The sequence below is a fragment of the Mustelus asterias genome, chromosome 18, assembly GCF_964213995.1.
Source record: "Mustelus asterias chromosome 18, sMusAst1.hap1.1, whole genome shotgun sequence".
NCBI classification, from domain to species: domain Eukaryota; kingdom Metazoa; phylum Chordata; class Chondrichthyes; order Carcharhiniformes; family Triakidae; genus Mustelus; species Mustelus asterias.
In genome coordinates, this window is record NC_135818.1 from 78020269 (window position 1) to 78041831 (window position 21563).

General features: G+C 44.3%; 1 protein-coding gene across 2 annotated transcripts in view; it reads left to right on the plus strand.

The window, feature by feature from the left end:
• LOC144507289 (latent-transforming growth factor beta-binding protein 2-like) overlaps positions 1-21563 on the plus strand; it is a 447226-nt gene that overhangs the window by 160171 nt on the left and 265492 nt on the right. For both annotated transcript variants that reach the window (XM_078234343.1, XM_078234344.1), the window contains exon 8: positions 20953-21055. In XM_078234343.1, coding sequence (XP_078090469.1) covers positions 20953-21055 — 103 coding nt within the window. The remainder of the gene's footprint in view (positions 1-20952; positions 21056-21563) is intronic.

Genomic DNA, 21563 nt, shown 5'->3' on the forward strand with positions numbered 1-21563 from the left:
CAGTCCGAAAGACATGCTGATTAGGTGCATTGCCCATGCTAAATTCTCCCTCAGTGTACCGAACAGGCGCCGGATTGTGGAGACTAGGGGATTTTCATAGTAACTTCTATGCAGTGTTAATATAATCCTACTTGTGACACTAATATCTAAACTTAACACTGATAACCATTTGATGCTTCCACTGAGAAGTTATGGGTTTATTTGTGGTATCTTAATGATTAGAACTTAAGACTTGCCTATTTAATCATGAACCATTTATTGTTAATCTTTAACTATTTACAGATCCCATTTAAAGTCATGCCTGGTGCTGCTTTGCCATGCAGACTTCTTCTAGAGTGTTCTCTCTGAATCTATTACCATAATCACACCATGCTTGATGCTACTCTCCAGTCCCTCGTTAACGCTTGTTCTGTCGAGCACCTTTTCATTTCAGTGGCATGCAGTACATAATACAATACTGACACCAGAACTTAATTTATTGGTACAGAGGAATATCTAGGGGCTTTACATTTTTTTTCAATTTTGTATTCAAAAAGTTTATTTTTTACAACTAGCACCTGGGTTTTGCTACTAATGAGATTGTCCCATACAATGTCACCCAGGTTAGTAGAGATGAGGGAATCCAGTGAAGGTTCACCAGTCTGATTCCTGGAATGGCAGGACTGACATATGAAAAGAGACTGGATCGACTGTGCTTGCACTCACTGGAATTTAGAAGAATGAGAGGGAATCTCATAGAAACATATAAAATCCTCATGTGACTGAACAGGCTAGATGTGGGAAGAATGTTCCCACTGTTAGGGAAGTGCAGAACAAGGGGTCACAGTCTAAGAATAAGGGGTAAGCCATTCAGGACAGAGATGAGGAAGAGCTTCTTCACTGAGCGAGTTGTGCACCTGTGGAATTTTCCACCACAGAAAGCTGTTGGGGCCAGTTCATTAGACTTGTTCAAGAGGGAGCTGGATGTGGCCCTTGTGGCTAAAGGGATCAAGGGGTATGGAAAGAAAGCGGGAGTGGAATACTGAAAGTGCATGATCAACCATGACCATATTGAATGGTGGTGCAGGCTCGGAGGGCCGAATGGCCAACTCCTGCACCTATTTTCTATGTTTCTATTTGCTCATCATTTTAGAGAAATCTGTGGTCTCCTTTCGCAACATTCTGATTCCTAAATTTTTAATTGTTAATTAGAACAGCCAGACTTCAAGCATTATGGGGCAGCAACAGAAATAACATGAAACTTTAAACTAATTAATCCAGTTGTTGTGTTAATCAAACTTCTTTAAAAGTGAAGAACTCAATGTGCAAATAGGTTTTCAATTTCTGCAAAACCATTTTGGTGAATACTGTAAATTCATTTGATTTGACTTATTATTGTTACATGTATTGGTATCTGTGCAAAGTATTGTTTCTTGTGCTATACGGACAAAGCATATCATTCATAGAGTACATAGGGGAGAAGGAAAGGAGAGAGTGTAGAATGTAGTTTTACAGTCATAGCTAGGGTGTAGAGAAAATTCAGCTTACTAGAAGGTAGGTCTAGTCAAAAGTCTGATGGCAGCAAGGGAAAAGCTGTTCTTGAGTTGGTTGGTACGTGACCTCAGACTTTTGTATCTTTTACCTGACAGAAAAAGGTGGAAGAGAGAATGTCCGAGGTGCGTGGGGTCCTTGATTATGCTGGCTGTTTTTCCGAGGCAGCGCAAAGTGTGGACAGACTCAATGAATGCAGGCATATAAGTTGACTCAGCAAACAAGATCTCACCAATTTTCTGTCCCCAAAAATCATGTTCTTTCATCTACGCAGTGGGTGGGATTTTCTGATAATTTTTATAATGATAAGTTTCAGTCTTAGTGAGAAAACCGGGGAGTACCTGCCAGCGCCGACAGCAGGAAATCTCGTCATATATTCAGCCTCTAACAAAAAAATGTTTCCATGTATTTCATGCCGCGCACTTTGCGGCTTGGCTGTGATTCATTTGCCCGGTAAAACTTAATCTCTGCCATCACCGGGGCGCTCCTTTTAAACACCTCTCCAGCAAGTCTAGACAGGGGGATGGCTGCCAGGAAAACAGCACCGCATTTCATGGAAGGCGCCCTCAGCAAACTTCTGGATGGTGTCGAGCAGAGATGTGACATCCTCTATACATGATTGACCACCCAACAAGCAAGCAAGGTCACCAACACCATCTGGGAGGTATAGCCACAGTAGTGAGTGTCAGCGCACTCCATAAGAGGACAGGGCTGCAGTGTCGAAAGATGAATGACCTTCTTCATGTCGCCAGAGTAAGTCTGCCTCCTCATGACTCCTGCTGCACCCTTTCACACATCCATCACACCTCCAAGATGGTCTCTCTCCCAGCCACCTCATGGGGACCCAACACTTGTCATGATGCACTTCCCCTGCCACTCCCCATGGTCCTCCCAGTAGCGCTTCTCCTCACATCCCTGCTCTCTCATCTCTCACGCCTGCCAGACTTCATTACCATCTGTCTTGGCAGGACTCCCGCCTACACTCTCATCTTTCTCACTGCAGGACAAACCTGAGCATGACTGGCATGATAAGGGAAAGCCTGCTGGAGTCATGCCTGAGCTGAAAACCCTAACACTTTGAGGAAAGAGCCCTTGAGCTGACCAGGAGCAGGATCGCACCTGTGCAGAGGGTGAGGTGAAGACAAGTGATAAAAGTGAAAACCCTCAGGACAATGAATCGACCGGCCTGGACTATCATCATGCCCTCTGGAGACCACAGACCTGGGCAGCTCTGAGCAAGATATCTTGGAGTTCAGCATCAAAGAGGCATCACAGCTGTCACCTGCACCCTCCACCAGTGCAGATACTTATACTTCAGTGGGAATAACTAGTAGACAGACTTCTGGGTCACAGCTGAAAATTTACAGCAGGCAGAGCTAGGGCCTTCCCAGAGATCTGACACTTGGAGGGATGCTAGAGCCCAGGACTCTGCTGAGCGCCAATGATGTGCCGCTGCATATGGTTGCCCCAGAGCTAATGGAGCTGCAAAGGCAGAGTCGCAAGCATTAGGAAGGGATGATAGCATCCCTCCTTGGACTGCAAAGCCGACTGGAGTAATCCCATCGCCTGCTGTCTGAGGAAATGGTGCTGTCACTCCAATGCAATGAGGCCGATGCTGAAAGGGTAGTGTCATATTGCATTCAATGGACTTGTGGTCTAACCTCACTGGGATACGTGATGCCGATAAGCGCTTTCATCATATGTTGCTTTGGGGCAACATTTCTGTCACCTCTTTGTTCTGGAGATGTGAGTATTAGCCTTGGAGTTCAATGTCTGGGAGCTAAGCTTCCAACTATTTTGTTGAAAAACCAATTAAACTAAACTAAACAAACTGAGGGACAAAGTAAAAGGGACAGCCCCTTAAAGGGGAGCTGCCTTAAACAAAAATAAATCACAAATGAAACTTGAAACATCAAACCAAAATGTGATTCGAAGTGTCCAAAGCATTAACTATCGGGCCCCAATCAGTGGCACACTCATGCATTGCAATGCCGACTAGATTGGGAGAATTGACTCATCAAGGAAGAGTCAGGGAGCTCATTAGGCATATGACTTCCCCCTGTGGCAGGTGAGTCATGCTTGATGCATCTGAAGAGTGTAATGTATAGTCAGCTTCATCCTTACATGGCACCCTCATTCCCCAGCTCTCATGGGCTGTGGATTAAATGAGCCATCCAACTTGAATGCCAGCCACCCATGCACTTGCCTTCCGTGATCTCTCTGTCTCCTTTTCTGGTGATTAACTGTCCACCAGTATCCATTACAAGCCCACTGACTCCCACAATTACCTTAACTACAGCTCTTCACACCCCACATCCTGTGAGGAAAATATAGGCTGTGACGAAGGATCATCCAGACTCAAAATGTTGGCTCTATTCTCTCGCCACAGATGTGGTCAGACCTGCTGAGATTTTCTAGCATTTTGTGTTTTTGTTTCAGATTCCAGCACCCGCAATATTTTGCTTTTAGCCATACACTAATCCCTTGCAACTCTGTAACCAGTGACCTTGCACTTCCAGACAGCTCATGCCCGCAGGCTGCCTGAGGGTGGGGGTTTATTCTGCCTGCAGTCTTTCTTCCCCCGTGTGAAGATCTACAGCCCTCATGAAGCAGGAGACCACCCCTTGTGTGGATCCGCCACTCTTCCCATGCAGCTGGCACCTCACGGGATCTCACCTAGGGACCTCATCTGGGGACCTCACCTGTGCTGACCTTGTAAATTCACCTGCTCCCACTCACTTTTTAGTGCTGCTTTAGAATGGCAAAGCCTCCATGGTAATATCACCCCAAACCAAGCAAGGAGGCCACGCAAAGCTCTGCCTGTGCACCAGCTAAGAAGTTTGTGGAGATGCCGGCGTTGGACTGGGGTAAACACAGTAAGAAGTTTACCCCAGTCCAACGCCGGCATCTCCACATCATGTGCACCAGCTGCCAGACCTTTTGAAACATAGAGGCTGACAGCTATGAAGGGCTGCTAATGACTGCGAGTTGTCAAGGCTGAACTGACAATCTCCCCTCCCAGGCCTGAATTGTACTTGTCTGGGTCCCCCATGTGCTCTTTGGTGCCGCTCTGCAATTGCCAGCCTGGAAAGAGATGGTGACCTGAGTGCTCAATTCTGATTCTTTTCCTAATTCTTGCTGTGTTTTGCACCCACGTTGCCATTCTCACTGAAGGCTAACGTGGGCTGAAAATCGGCCCCATTGTGTAAGTTGACCACCTCGCTACTTTTCAGTAATGACATGCTATAGGAACATGCATTCACATTATAAGAATGTGGCGTTAAAATGATATTTCCAAAATTGTCAATTTTTGCTAAATTGTTGTTTGATACAGATTTTGTTGATTTAATGTTAATGACTCTATTCCATAAATTGTATTGATCCTTCCAAATCTTCCCTTGGCTTCCACTAACACTCTCATGACTGGAATTCTAAACTCAACTTTTTCTGATACTCCATGACTATTGGAATAAAAGTGAATTTCTCACAGAAAACCTTTAACTAGGCTTTCGCGTACCAAAAACATTGATTAATTTGCTTTAACCCGTTTTAGGATGAAATACTACTCAACATAGTGCGCTATAATTTTCTACTAATTTTGTTCCTATTTGAACCTGTCTACTGTTTCATCAAAATACCAAAGTAAAATAGAGGCACTTATGATATAATCTAATATTACACGTAAGTGAAGATGAATTTACCTTGTAAGTGCCAAGGTTTATAATATCTACCCATGAGAAGTTAAGAAGTAATAGTTGTCAGGATGTAAGAAGATGTATTTGTTTAGATAGCAATAGGATTTGTGGATGATCATGACATTCTACAAATGTCTATTCTGCTCTGCTGTGCATAGATGAAGGAATATTTGTTGAGTTTTAAACCTTGAAGACTGTGGAAACATTTTTGCAACTTGTCCAAAAATGAATTTAGATTGACAGGTTTCCATTGTTGACATTGTGTATTTTATTGTTCTATGTTTCAAAACTACAGTGTTTAGAAATACACAGTAATAAGAAATGCTGAGACAGAAATATAGCAAATCACAAAATTAAAAATTTAGATTTTGGCGTCTAGAAAGAAGCAAAGATTTGCATTTAAATAATATATTTCATAATCTCAGAATGTTTCGAAACTGTTTGCAGCTAATAAAGTACTCATGAAGTATAAACACTATTGTAGGAAACGCAAAAGCCAATTAGTGCCCATCAAGTTCCCAAAAATAACAAAATGACCAGATAACTTATGTTAAATAAAAACAGAAAAAGCAGGAAACGTTTTACAGAAAATGCAACAGATCAGGTAGCATCTGCAGAGAGAAACAGAGTTAATATTTTCGGCCTGTGTACTTTCATCAGATAATCCTTTTTGAGATATGAATCAAGGGATGTTGGCCAAGATACTGGTCAAAGTTCCACTGCTCTTGTCAAAATAGTGCTATTGGATCCTTCACATCCACCTGAGAGAGAAGATAGAATCATAGTATCCCTACATTACAGAAGGAGGCCAATCTGTCCACTGAGTTAGCACCGACTCTCTGGCAAAGCCAAGCGTACCCTACCCACCTTATCCCCTAACCCACACATTTACCTCACTAATCCCCCTCACCTACACATTTTAGGGCCCTAAGGAGTAATTTAGCATGGTCAGTCCACCTAACCTGCGCATCTTTGAACTGCAGGAGGAAACCGGAGGACCTGCAGGAAAACCACACAAACATGGGGAGAATGTGCAAACTTCATACAGACAAACCCGGGTCCCTGGCGTTGTGAGGCAGTAGTGTTAACCGCTGTGCTGCCCCTTGGTTTAGTATCCCATCCAAAAGGGTACTGTTGCCTCTTATCTGCCGCACAGTCTGTTTTAACCCTTATACGGTGGACAAATAACTACAAGTAGACGTCTTATTAGTACAACCAATATTTATTTAAACCCACACAATCAATAATCACCCACCCAGCCAACGATAAGTTATCTTACAGGAAAATACTAAAGTTCAAGTCCAATACAAGACCTTGACTTAACTTTGCGTAACTGGCAAGTACCCAAGCAGATATTGGCCTTTATCTGTGCACTGGTCTCAGTAGTCATCTGCGTAGTCTGGTCCTTTGGTCTGGTCTGGCACTCTGGCTCTGGTCTTCCTTCCTTCCTTCTCGGGTGTGGTGGCTCTCCTCATGCTGGTCGTCGCTGGCGATGTTCACCGTTGTTGTAGCTCGTTCGTGGGGTCAGAGAGAGAGAGAGAGAGAGAGAGCTTCTTCTGTTGTGCAGCAGCTTTTATCCCTCCCTGGTTTCATGCCCTTTTGGGTGGTCTCCTGATTCTTGTCAATCAATCGATCAGGGCTTGATCACCCTGACCGATAAGAGTCCAATCAGGTGCTGCCACACCGATCTCTGGGTGTGTACCCAACGGCAATGCCTGTAGGTGCTGGAGGCACATAGAGTTCACACCTTTCCCCCAAACAAGGGGCCACGGCGCCCTCATGTCTGGTACACAACCCAGTGTGACCAGAAAATCTCTTTCATCCTGGAGATGAGCATATCCTGTTTATTCACTCGTCAGGGTTGCAGCCTGTTTGTCTCTGTCTTTTAAACTGCAGCCTGTCGTTTTAGTTCTTGCCCAATTGTCCCAGAGTGCTTTACAAATCGCCATTTTAGATGGCCCATTTGGCCACAGTACCATTGACAGTGCAACCTTTCCTGCGGACTATTAAGAAATAAAGTAATGACACTGAGCCAATTAGGAGAAAATAGGAAGATAGCCAAAAGCCCGATCAGAGGTAGGACTTAAGGGGTAAATGTTATATGGGTGGGGAAGAGGGGGTGGTGGGCACCTCAGACATAGGGGCTGGGATTTTACTGGTTCACCATGCCCATCGATGGGCCGCCCATTAATTCAATTTAAATACATTCAAATGCATTTGAATGGAGGTGGTCGCGGATCGCCTCACGTCCGACTTTACCAAGTTTTTGCGCCCGAAAACGGGTGCAACTTGAAGATAAAATCGGGCCCTTAGAATCATTCCTGCAAAATTCTGCCCCAGATGTCCCACTGGCCATAGTCCCAGCAGTGTTAGAAACAGAAGTGGCCGGTTCTAGGGATACAAGCAGTCCCAAGAATAAGGAAGATGGACACTGGATTTCAAGGTAAATCTAAGGATATTGGTTGGTGTTCAGGTGCCGATCCCCACACTCTGACATGGCACAGCACCCTGCCCAGATAAACACATCTTGCAACTCCACTCGTTCCTCCCAGTGCAAGTGTCACACATCCCTGTATAAACAGCTAACACTCATACTAATCCTCATCTTAATATCATTTCATGCCCATATCTCAGAGTCACCCTACTTCCCTCCTCTGTACATAAGACATTACCAGTGCTCTCACCTCCATGTTCTCTCTTCTTGCAGAAGATTAAAATGCACACCTTGGCGAGAGATAGAAATGTGGATCAGAACCTTCCCAGCATGTCATTGTCACTGAAGAGGTTTTTCTCGCAGTACATTTGCTTTCTTCAATCTGCAGAGTAAAGTTGCAATGTAGAATTCCTGTGCTTTTGGGAGGAGAGAATCCATGCACAAATTTGCTCCTCATTGCCTTTTTAAATACTCCAATAGACTTTCCACGTCACCCGAAGGAGTTCCCTAATGCACTCCGAACCTGGTCCAGAGAAAGCTCGAAGGGGGTGGGATTACCACAGGATGCCGACGTGGTGTGATTTTCTGCAATTTTCCTTCACTAGTGATTGCACTAGGAAGAGTACAGAGGAGATTCACCAGGATGTTTCCTGGGTTGGAGTGTTTCAGCTATCAAGAAAGGCTGGTTAGGCTGAGGTTGTTTTCCTTAAAGCAGAGAAAGCTAAGGGGGTGGTGGGTTTTGGGAGGGGCGGGGGGAGGGGGGGGGGTGGGAGTGGTAGGTATATAGACAAGGTAGACAGGAAGAAACTTTTCCCCTTAGCAAATTTAGCAACTAAACCATTGGTCCTTCCGTCCAAGTTATTTAAATAACTTGCAAAAGCTTGAAGCACCAGCACTGATCCCTATGACATTTGTTACATCTTGTTACATCTATGCCAAACAGATATTGATCCATTTATGCCTACTCTGTTTCCTGTTATCTAGTCAAGCTTTTATTCATGTCAATATGTTACTCCCTATACCATGAGCTTTTATTTTCTGCAATGACCTTTGATGTGGCACCTTATCAAATGCCCTCTAGAAAACGAACTACAGTCCTTCCATTGGTTCCCCTTTGTTTACAGCTCATGTTACTTAATCAATAAATTGGTTGAAGTTGATTTTCCCTTCACAAAACTATGTTGACTTTGCTGATTCCCTTGAACTTTTTGAAGTGCTAAGCTATATTGCCTTTAATAATAACTTCCAACATCTTCCCTATGACAGATGAAATGCTAACTGGTCTGTGGTTTCCTGCTTGAGTAGTCCATTCTCTTACTGAATAAAGGAGTTACATTTTCCAATCAAATGGAACCTTCCTTGAATTGAGGAATTTTGGAAAATTTAAACCAATGTATCATCAAAATCACTACCACTTTTTTTTAAGACCCTGAGATGAAGTCCATCAGGAGCCGGGGACTTGTCAGCCCACAGCTCCAACAATTTGCTCAGTATCGCTTCCCCGGTGATTATCATTTTCTTGAGTTCCTCCCTCAAGAATATATCTCTTTCTGGGATCTTTCTTGTATCCTCTATAGTGAAGACTGATGCAAAGTACCTGTTCAATTCATCTACCACCTCCTTATTTTCCATTATTTATTCCCCAGCCTCACTTTTTAAAACTTTTCAAGTTAACTGTGGATGATGGGTCTTCTCCTTGGAATTTTTCTTTCTCATTGGAATGTATCCAATCTGTGTAATCTGAAATGCCTCCAAAAAATGCCTGCCACTGTATCTCTATTGACCTATCCCTTAACCTAAGTTGCAAGTTCACTTTAGCTAGCTCTACTTTCATGCCCTCATAATTGCCTTTATTTAAATTTAAAATGCTCCACTCTTCTCTCCCTCAAGCTGAATGTAAAATTCAATCATACTATGACTACTACCACCTTTGCCACCTTTACTATGAGGTCATTCATTAATTTTACCTTGTTGTACAATACAATATAACCTGTTCTCTTCAGGGTTGACTCCAGAACATGCTGTTCTAAGGAACTATCCCAAAAACATTCTAGGAACTTCTCAGCCAGGCTATCTTTGCCAATCTGATTTTTCCAGTGTTTCTTTAGATTCAAGTCCCCGTGATTATCACAATACCTTGCTGACAATCTCTCACTATGTCTTCTTTTATACTGCATCCTACCATGAGGTCGTTGTTAGGGGGCCAGTACATCTTGCCCACAAGTGACTTCTTGCCGTTATCATTTCTTATCTCTATCCAAACCACTTCTACATCCTAGATTCTTGAACACAGGTTATTCCTTTCTATTGTGCTAATACCATCATTAATTAACAAGGCCATCCTCCACCTTTTCCCAGCTTCCTGTCTTTCCTTAAATCATGTAACCTTCAATACTCAGGTCCCAATCTTTGTCTGCAGCCGTGTCTTTGTAATGGCTATTAGATCATACTTATTTATTTCTATTTGTGCTTTCAGTACACCCGTTTTATTTTGGATGCCTCGTGTATTCTGATATAGAGCCTTAGGTTTTGTCCTATTAATATTTTTGTAACCTCTCTCCTTATCTGTTGATTTACTCTTCGATTTGTCCTCCCTATCCGTTTTAATTATGGTTTTATCATTCCCATATTAGTACCTATCTCAACTGCTTTGTTGCTCTTCTTTAATTTAGCACATCTTCCCAAATTTGATTCCTTGCCCCATCTAATTAGATTAAAGCCATCTTTACCGCCCTAGTTATGGGACTCACAAGAACACAGGTCCCAGCATGGTTCGGGTGAAGACTATCCCAATGGTATAGATCCTACAAGCCCCTGGAATTGAAACCCATTTCTCCCACACCAACCTTTGAGGCATACATTCATCTCCCTAATTTTATTTACCCTATGCCAATTTTCTCATAGCTCAGATAATAATGCAGAGATTATTACCCTTGAGGTTCAGATTTTTAATTGTCCACTGCTGTGGCCATAGGCTGCTTTGGGGTAATGTTCACCTCTATAATGAATGCCTGGCAGCTTTAGCCTTTTTTAAAAAGGTTTTGAAAAAGTTTCCGGAGTATGTGCGCCTCCATCTTAAGGCACTGTCCCTTTCACCAATCTACATTGGCAGTTCCCAGCGATGGCAGGATGACATCCTTAAGTAGCCATTTATGGGCCTCAATTGCCCTCCAGGATGAAGGCTGTGTCTTATTTTCCTCACCTTGATTTAATCAGGAGCCGTCAGAAAGGTAACTTGCATGCCACCACCCACCTTCCGTCTATGCTCTCCCCTCCCCATTAGGGGGAATTAAATTAATCTCTTCTGTCTGCCCAGCCTGCTACTCCACATTTATCAGACTTTTTGTGGGGTTTTTTTCTGTTATACTTTTATGGTTTATGCGCACAACTGCAGGCAGCAGCAACTTGCCAGCATGGAACAGGTACAGCTGCATGGCCTTACCCCAGTAAAGGAGATGGAATCATAATGACTGAGGCTGAGGCCAGCGACAGAGTTGAAAGCATCAAAGGTGACAGCAGTCTCATAGTTAATCCTCCTCCCCATTGCATTTTTCCTTTTCTCACAATCTGTTCGGATTTCCAAACTGTGGTTCGTCTAAGGATGCAATTTTTGCTTTCTCTTTTTTTCCTCACCACAACCCTACCCTTGTCCCTTTCTCCTTTCAGCTATCCATATATTGCAACGCTAGTAAGAGATGGCAGAGAGTAAAGAAACTGATGAAGAAGAAAGACCAGCTCAGATACTGATACCGCACATACTTTAGAGGGTAGTTTGGGAAGCGGAATGTGTAAATCATGAGACACTGTGCATGACTGACATGCAACCAGGGACAGAGGGAAAGGATAGTGCAGGTATTAGCTCACTGGGAGGTGAGGCTGCACATGAGTTTTGCTGCAGAGGACACAGTTGAAGACATCAATAAGGTGGCTTACAGTAAAATATTGAATGGTATGTTCACAATGCAAGACAAATATGTTCGGGGTTTGCACCTTTTTGAATTCCCAGGGGGCTTGGGGAGTCTATAGTTTTCTGTTGTTTTCTCAATTACAATATCTCAGCTGATCAGCATCGACTTATAAGCACTCTTTTCTCCGATAGTATAAATTGCTGTGAACAGCCACTTGGACATTCTCATGTTTGTCTTGATGAGTGCAAGACAAAAAGCTTTGGCAACATGTCTCTCTTTTCAAATATTCAAAACAATTGACTTAAATTAATTCACTTATTTTGTTTAGTACGAGCAGACAAATATGCAGCTTAGAAAAAAACCCCATGGCCGGAATTCTCTCAAAAAAAGTTTGAAGTGTCAAATTTGTGTGAAAACTGGAGTAATTCATGCTGTTTTTTTCGGTGGGAGTTCAGAGAAGAATCTCCCACACTCTGTGCACTGCAGATGTCACTAGTGTATACATTATTAAAAATCAGTGGACGGGGCCTATTCCCGCCCGGGAGGTCAGCAGCATAGCGCTGAGCGGCCCACTAAGCATACGCTGATCAGTCAGCGCCGAGATCAGCGCATGCGCAGTAGCCCCGCACTGCCGGCCTTCCAATTGCTGGCCAGACCCGCGACCCCCGCATCGCTGGCCCTCCGTCTTTCGACAGCCTGATCGTTGGTCCCCGACCATTCCCAGGCCAGCCTCGAACATCTCCCTCCTGGCCCATCCCGATCTCCAGCATTCCCCCCTCCCCGACAGTGCCGACCCCCACCCCCAGCCTGCCCTGATCATTGACCTCCCTCCTTCCCCCATCAATCCTGTCTGCAGAGTGGCAGCGGGAGCCCTCACTCCCCCGATTAGCCCACCAGGCCCCGCCCCCTAGGTTCCGCCCCCTTGGCACTGCCTGATGCCTGGTGGGCAGTGCCAAGATGCTCCCTGGGCATTGGCACTTTGCCCCTTAGGCAGGTCCAGGGGGCACAGGCTGGCACTGCCAAGGTGCCAATGCCCAGGGAGCACCAGCCTCCCCCCCCCCCCCCCCCCCCCCCACCGCCTGACTTTCTGTGGGTCCCCAATTGTCCCCTTCACTCCAGCGTGGTCAGGCCACTAGTTCTCCATTAGCAGCGAGCTACTGTAATGCCTGCTGGAGTGAACCACTCTGGCGGAGGGGAGATGCTAGCAGGCCCGGAGACTTCAGTCCTGGTCCTGCTAATTATATTTAAATTATATTAAAATGACGCTGCCAGAAATCCGGTGCTGGGAGATGCTATCGGGTGGAAGTACCTGTGCGAATCTCATGAATCAGCCAACACGAGAATGTCCTGGCCCACTGCGCTAATTTTTTAACACAGCAGGATGGGAGAATCATCTCTCCCGCCATGTCTTAGAAGATTAAGAAATACTCTAATTGATGTGGTCAATTGTGTGCAGTTCTGGTCATCTCACTATAAGAAGGATGTGGAAGCGCTGGAAAGAGTGCAGAGGAGATTTACCAGGATGCTGCCTGGTTTGGAGGGTAGGTCTTATGAGGAAAAGTTGAGGGAGCTAGGGCTGTTCTCTCTGGAGCGGAGGAGGCTGAGGGGAGACTTAATAGAGGTTTATAAAATGATGAAGGGGGTAGATAGAGTGAACGTTCAAAGACTATTTCCTCGGGTGGATGGAGCTATTACAAGGGGGCATAACTATAGGGTTCGTGGTGGGAGATACAAGAAGGATATCAGAGGTAGGTTCTTTATGCTGAGAGTGGTTGGGGTGTGGAATGGACTGCCTGCAGTGATAGTGGAGTCAGACACTTTAGGAACATTTAAGCGGTTATTGGATAGGCACATGGAGCACACCAGGATGATCGGGAGTGGGATAGCTTGATCTTGGTTTCAGATAAAGCTCGGCACAACATCGTGGGCCGAAGGGCCTGTTCTGTGCTGTACTGTTCTATGTTCTATGTCTTTAAAATGACAAAATAATTTAATTGGATAAATAATTTAATTCAGCAGGATTTTATGCCCCCTCTGCCTGTTTTGCAGTGGTGGAGGTGTCCCACAATGGGATCCTCCAGTCCCACCGCTGTCAACGGGGCTCCCCTTGTTTGCACAGGACCTTCAACCGATGCTATACACTCGATACATCAATGACATTTTCTTCCTTTGGACTCATGGTGAACAATCACTGAAACAACTATATGATGGCATCAACAAGTTCCATCCCACCATCAGACTCACCATGGACTACTCTCCGGAATCGGTTGCATTCTTGGACACACGCATCTCCATTAAGGACGGTCACCTCAGCACCTCACTGTACTGCAAGCCCACGGATAACCTCACGATGCTCCACTTCTCCAGCTTCCACCCTAAACACGTTAAAGAAGCCATCCCCTTCGGACAAGCCCTCCATATACACAGGATCTGCTCGGATGAGGAGGATCGCAACAGACACCTCCAGACACTGAAAGATGCCCTCATAAGAACAGGATATGGCGCTCGACTCATCGATCGACAGTTCCGACGGGGCACAGCGAAAAACTGCACCGACCTCCTCAGAAGACAAACATGGGACACGGTGGACAGAGTACCCTTCGTCGTCCAGTACTTCCCCGGAGCGGAGAAGCTACGGCATCTCCTCCGGAGCCTTCAACATGTCATTGATGAAGACGAACATCTCGCCAAGGCCATCCCCACACCCCCATTTCTTGCCTTCAAACAACCACACAATCTCAAACAGACCATTGTCCGCAGCAAACTACCCAGCCTTCAGGAGAACAGTGACCATGACACCACACAACCCTGCCACAGCAGCCTCTGCAAGACGTGCCAGATCATCGACACAGATGCCATCATCTCACGTGAGAACACCATCCACCCAGGTACACAGTACATACTTTTGCAACTCAGCCAACGTTGTCTACCTGATACGCTGCAAGAAAGGATGTCCCGAGGCATTGTACATTGGGGAAACTATGTATACGCTGCGACAACGGATGAATGAACACCGCTCGACAATCACTAGGCAAGACTGTTCTCTTCCTGTTTAGGAGCACTTCAGCGGTCACGGGCATTCGGCCTCTGATATTCGGGTAAGTGTTCTCCAAGGCGGCCTTCACGACACACGACGGCACAGAGTCGCTGAGCAGAAACTGATAGCCAAGTTCCGCACACATGAGGACGGCCTCAACCGGGATATTGGGTTCATGTCACACTATCTGTAATCCCCACAGCTTGCCTGGACTTGCAGAGTCTTACTGGCTGTCCTGTCTGGAGACAATACACATCTCTTTAACCTGTCTTAATGCTCTCTCCACTCACATTGTTTGTACCTTTAAGACTTGATTAGCTGTAAGTATTCGCATTCCAACCATTATTCTGTAAATTGAGTTTGTGTCTTTATATGCCCTGTTTGTGAACAGAATTCCCACTCACCTGAAGAAGGGGCTTGGAGTTCCAAAAGCTTGTGTGGCTTTTGCTACCAAATAAACCTGTTGGACTTTAACCTGGTGTTGTTAAAACTCTTACTGTGTTCACCCCAGTCCAATGCTGGCATCTCCACATCATGCACTCTTTGCTGCAAGGGAACACATGGTGTCAACAGGACCGGATGATCCTACTGATAGGAATGGCTGGAAAATCCTGCCCAAAGGAACTATCTCCTGGTGCAAGGGTCAAGGATGTCTCAGAGCGCCTGCAGGACCTTCTGGAGGGGGAGGGTGAACAGCCACCTGTGTGGTGCATATAGGCACCAACAATATAAGTAAAAAATGGAATGAGGTCCTACAAGCTGAGTTTAGGGAGTTAGGAGTTAAACTAAAAAGTAGAACCGCAAAGGTAGTAATTTCAGGATTGCTTACAGTGGCACGTGCTAGTCAGAGTAAGAATGCCAGGATAGCTAAGAGGAACATGTGGCTTAAGGGATGGTGCAAGAGGAAGGGATTCAAATTCCTGGGACATTGGAACTGGTTCTTGGGGAGGTGGGACCAGTACAAATCTGACAGTCTGCACCTGGGCAGGACTGGAACCAATGTCCTAGGGGAAGTGTTTTCTAGTGCTGTTGGGGAGGGTTTAAACTAATATCACAACACCAGGTTAAAGTCCAACAGGTTTATTTGGTAACACGAGCTTTTGGAGCGCTGCTCCTTCATCAGGTGACTCACCATTCCTCATGTTAAACTTTAACCTGATGTTGTGAGACTTCTTACTGCGCCTACCCCAGTCCAATGCTGGCATCTCCACATCATTTAAACTAATATGGCAGGGGGATGGGAACCGATGCAGGAAGTCAGAGGAAGTAAAGTGGGGATAGAAACAAAAGACAGTAAGGAGAAAAGTGGAAAGCAGCGAAACCAAAGACAAAAATCAAAAACATGACATCATAATTGTAAGAGAGCAATAAATGCCAAAAAAAACAAATCTGAAGGCTCTGTGAGGAGCATTTGTAATAAGGTGGATGAATTAGCTGCACAACCATTAACAAATATGATATAATTGGGATCACGAAGACTTGACTCCAGGGTGACCAAGGATGGGAACTCAACATCCAGGAGTATTCAATATTCAGGAAGATAGACGAAAAGAAAAGGGAAGTGGGGTAGCATTGCTGATTAAAGAGGGGATTAACACAAAAGTAAGGAAGGACATTAGCCTCGACAATGTAGAATCTGTATGGGTGGAGCTGCAGAACATCAAAGGACAAAAAGCATGAGTGGAAGTTGTGTACAGACCAGCAAACAGTAGTAGTGAGGTTGGGGATGGCATCAAGCAGGAAACTAGAGATGCATGCATTAGAGAGGGTACAGCAGTTATTATAGGTGACTTCAATCTGCATGTTGATTGGGCTCACAAAACTGGTAGCAATGCAATGGAGGAGGATTTCCTGGAATGGATAAGAGATGATTTTCTCAACCAATATGTCGAGGTATCAGCTAGACAGCAGGCCACCCTAGACTGCGTATTGTGTAATGAGAGAGGATTAATGAGTAACTTTGTGGTGTGAGATCCTTTGGGGAAGAATGACTATAAATATGGTAGAGTTCTTCATTAAGATGAAGAGTGACACAGTTAAGTCTGAGACTGGGGTCCTGAACTTAAGGAAGGTAACTTTGGAGGCATGAGACGTGCATTAGCTAGGATAAGCTGGCAAAGGATACTTAATAGGTTGACAGTGCATAGCCAATGGCAGACATTCAAAGAACACATGGATGAACTTCAACAACTGTACATCCCTGTCTGTGTAACAGTAAAACGGGGAAGGTGGATCAACCATAGCGAACAAGGGAAATCAGGGATAGTGTTAAAGCCAAAGAGAAGGCGTATAAATTGGCCAGAAAAAGCAGCAAACCTGAGGATTGGGAGAAATTTAAAACCCAGCAGAGGAGGACAAAGGGTTTAATTCTGAAGGGGAAAATAGAATAAGAGAGTAAGCTTGCAGAAAATATAAAGACTGACTGCAAAATCTTCTATAGATATGTGAAGGGAAAAAGACTGGTAAAGACAAATGCAGGTCCCTTACAGTTAGAATCAGGTGAATTCATAATGGGCAACAAAGAGATGGCAAACCATTGAACAAATATTTTGGATCTGTCTTCACTAAGGATGACAAAAATAACCTTCCAGAAATAAAAGTGGACAGAGGATCCAGCATGAAGGAGGAACAGAAGGAAATTCTTATTAGTCAGGAAATTGTACTGAGGAAATTGCTGGGATTAAAACCCAATAAGTCCCCAGGGCCTGATGCTCTACATCCCAGAGTACTTAAGGAAGTGGCCCTAGAAATAGTAGACACATTGGTAATCATTTTCCAGCATTCTATAGATTCTAGAAGTGGTTCAATGGATTGGAAGATAGCTAATGTAACCCCACTTTTTAAAAAAGGAGTGAGAGAGAAAACAGCGAATTATAGACCGGTTAGCCTGACATTGGTGGTAGGGAAAATGCTGGAGTCAATTATTAAGGAAGTAAGCATTTGGAAAGCAGTGACAGGATCTGTCCAAGTCGGCATGGGTTCACGAAAGGGGAATCGTGCTTGACAAATCTTTTGGAATTTTTTGAGGATGTGACCAGTAGAGTGGACAAGGGTGAACCAGTGGATGTTGTGTATCTGGACTTTTTGACAAGGCTTTTGACAAGGTCCCACACAAGAGATTAGACAGCAAAATTAAAGCTCATAGTATTGGGGGTAATGTAATGACGTGGATAGAGAACTGGTTGGCAAACAGGAAGCAGAGAGTGGGAATAAACGGGTTCTTTTCAGAGTTGCAGGCAGTAACTAGTGGGGTACCAGAGGGTTCAGTGCTGGGACGCCAGCTATTCACAATATACATTAATGATTTGGACTAAAGCATTGAATGCAGGATCTCCACATTTGCAGCCGACACTAAGCTGGATGGCAGTGTGTGATGTGAGGAGGATGCTAAGAGGCCCCAGGGTGACTTGGACAGGCTGGCTGAGTGGGCAAATACTTAGCAAATGCAACATAATGTGGATAAATGTCAGGTTATCCACTTTGGTGGTAAAAACAGGAAGAAAGATTATCTGAATGGTGGCAGTTTAGGAAAAGGGAAATGCAAAGTAACCCGAGTGTCATGGTGGAACAGTCGCTGAAGGTTGGCATGCAGGTACAGCAGACGGTGAGGAAAGCTAATGGAATGCTGACTTCATAGCAAGAGGATCTGAGTATAGGAGTAAGAATGTCTTGCTGCAGTTATACAGGGCCTTGGTGAGGCCACACCTTGAGTCATGTGTGCAGTTTTGGTCTCCTGGTCTGAGGGGACATCCTTGCTATTGACAGAGTTCAGCGGAGGTTCACCAGACTGATTCCAGAATGGTAGGACTGACATATGAAGTGAGACTTGTACTCACTGGAATTTAGAAGAATGAGAGGCGATTTCATAGAAACATATAAAATCCTGATGGGGCTGGACAGGTTAGATGCACGAAGAATGTTCCCAATGTTGGGGAATGCAAAACTTGGATTCTCAGTCTAAGAATAAGCAGTAAGCCATTCGGGACTGAGATGAGAAAGAACTTCTTCACTCAGAGAGTTGTGAACCTGTGGATTTCTCTATCACAGAAAGCTGTTTGGCCAGTTCGTTAAATATGTTCGAGAGAATGTGGCTTTTGTGGCTAAAGGAATCGAGGGGTATGGAGAGAAAATGGGAGTGGGATACTGAAAGTACATGATCAGCCATAATCATATTGAATGGTGGTGCAGGCTCAAAGGGCCAAATGACCTACTCCTGCACCTATTTTCCATGTTTCTATGTTTGCTCTGGTAGGGAATTCATATTAGTTAAGTTACGTCATTGAGAGTGATATCAGGAAACACTTTTTCATACAAAACTCTTCCAAAAAACTGTAGATGCTGGATCATTTTAAATTTTAAATACAGCAGGATATAGATAGGCTGGAAAATTGGGCGGAGAGGTGGCAGATGGAGTTTAATCCGGATAAATGCGAAGTGATGCATTTTGGAAGAAATAATGTAGGGAGGAGTTATACAATAAATGGCAGAGTCATCAGGAGTATAGAAACACAGAGGGACCTAGGTGTGCAAGTCCACAAATCCTTGAAGGTGGCAACACAGGTGGAGAAGGTGGTGAAGAAGGCATATGGTATGCTTGCCTTTATAGGACGGGGTATAGAGTATAAAAGCTGGAGTCTGATGATGCAGTTGTACAGAACGCTGGTTAGGCCACATTTGGAGTACTGCGTCGAGTTCTGGTCGCCGCACTACCAGAAGGACGTGGAGGCGTTAGAGAGAGTGCAGAGAAGGTTTACCAGGATGTTGCCTGGTATGGAGGGTCTTAGCTATGAGGAGAGATTGGGTAGACTGGTGTTGTTCTCCTTGGAAAGACGGAGAATGAGGGAAGATCTAATAGAGGTGTACAAGATTATGAAGGGGATAGATAGGGTGAACGGTGGGAAGCTTTTTCCCAGATCAAAAGTGACGTTCACGAGGGGTCACGGGCTGAAGGTGAGAGGGGCGAAGTATAACTCAGATATTAGAGGGATGTTTTTTACACAGAGGGTGGTGGGGGTCTGGAATGCGCTGCCAAGTAGGGTGGTGGAGGCAGGCACGCTGACATCGTTTAAGACTTACCTGGATAGTCACATGAGCAGCCTGGGAATGGAGGGATACAAACGATTGGTCTAGTTGGACCAAGGAGCGGCACAGGCTTGGAGGGCCGAAGGGCCTGTTTCCTGTGCTGTACTGTTCTTTGTTCTTTCAAAGCTGATATTGCTAGATTTTTATTGGGTAAGGATATCAAGGGAAATGGAACAAAGGCAGTAATTAAGGTAAGGTGTAAATCAGCAATGATCTAATCGATCGCAAAGAACAGACTCCATAATCAGAATGGCGTATTCCTATTCTCCTGTTTTGTGAAGTACATATTACTGAATCTCTGGGATTTATTCTTCATTAATGCTGCACCTTGTGAATTGTTCAACATTGGCACTTTTCAGAACTATTTTCTCTTTTTCTGCAGAAAGGACGTGGAAAGAAAAGCTACTTTTACAAACTGTGTTTGTTAAAACAAAGTATATTTTTTAAAAAGCACCAATCTGAAAAGTGGTTAAGATATGACTTTTTCCAGACTGTAAGAAAAATTAAACAATTCATTAACTGGAGTCATTAGTTGATAATGCCCCCAAACCATTATATTTTGGAGCTGCTTGATTCTTGCTGCTAGAGGCTGTGTGGGTTGTGTCTCTCTTGATGTGGTGAACAGAAATTTACAAGAAAATGGACCGCTATTCAGGTTTTCAGCAGTAGGCTGTGGGAGCAAGTTTTCATAAGGCTTAGAAGGAGCATGCAGGAGCGAGGTGGCCCACTGATGTAGGGAAGGAGGGCATCTTCGTTATTTGTAATTGTCATGTGAAAACAAGTTATAATGATCGAATTAAGTAAATCTAATCATAATGGTTGTTCAATATTCATTTGCTGCAAAATTGAGCAGTTTAATCAATTGTTATCTGGCCTCATCTTACCAGGTGCTTTTTCAGTTTATTTATGAAAAAAAATGAGTGCACATATCTTGTTCCTGTCAAATGAAAATAGCTTTGTTAAATTTCTAGAATAAGCAATCACACTATGAGTACATATTAAAGAGGGTAAGGGTCATGCAATGCACCTGTGCATTTAACTGACACTGACACCACCAAATACAAGGTGTCTGTGGCAGCCCTAAAATGTAAAAGGCATTTTCTACATTTACATGGACCTGTTGAGCACAAGTTTTGCCAATCTGATGAGTGGTCATTGAATGCGACCAAAACAGAGCCATTGACAATTGAAAAAAAGAAAAAGAAATAAAGGCATAAGGGAAATGTGGCGAAAAATATTAAAAATATTTTTGTCTTTGTATTTTAGTGTGGCAAACCACTTCCAGGTCTCACAAAACAGGATGATTGTTGTGGGAGCGTAGGAATATCATGGGGATACCATAAATGTACAAAATGTCCTCCAAAACCAGGTAAGCCATCAAGGTTTGTAGGAGTTATAACATGAATCCTTAGTGCTGGAAAATCTACGTAATGCTTGCCAGATTATCTGACATAGGCCTGTCTGAATATTATTTGACACTTACCCATTCCATTCACATTGACTAGGTATCTTTAGAGAATTGCACCCAAAAACTGCCAGGTTGGTGCTGCCAAAAGATGGAGCCTCCAGGGAACCCGATAGTGGGGTCCCATTATGTGGGGAGGGGTGATGATGCTGGCGAGGATGGATGGGGGTGGGGTCCAGGTGTCTGTAGTGGAAGGGAAATAGGGGCCTATCTCTTTACTTTGAGATAGGGGCACCCTTTAAAAAAGGCCAATCTTTTTAGAGCTGGCTTTGCTGGCTTTATCAGGTCCCGCCCTGCAAGATACCCCACATTGCTTTTTTTGATAAAGTATCAGAAGATCTGGTGTGAAAACCTGGCGGTGTTTCTGGGGAGAAACATGCCAGTTTTCTGTAAGGACCAGACACTTTACCAT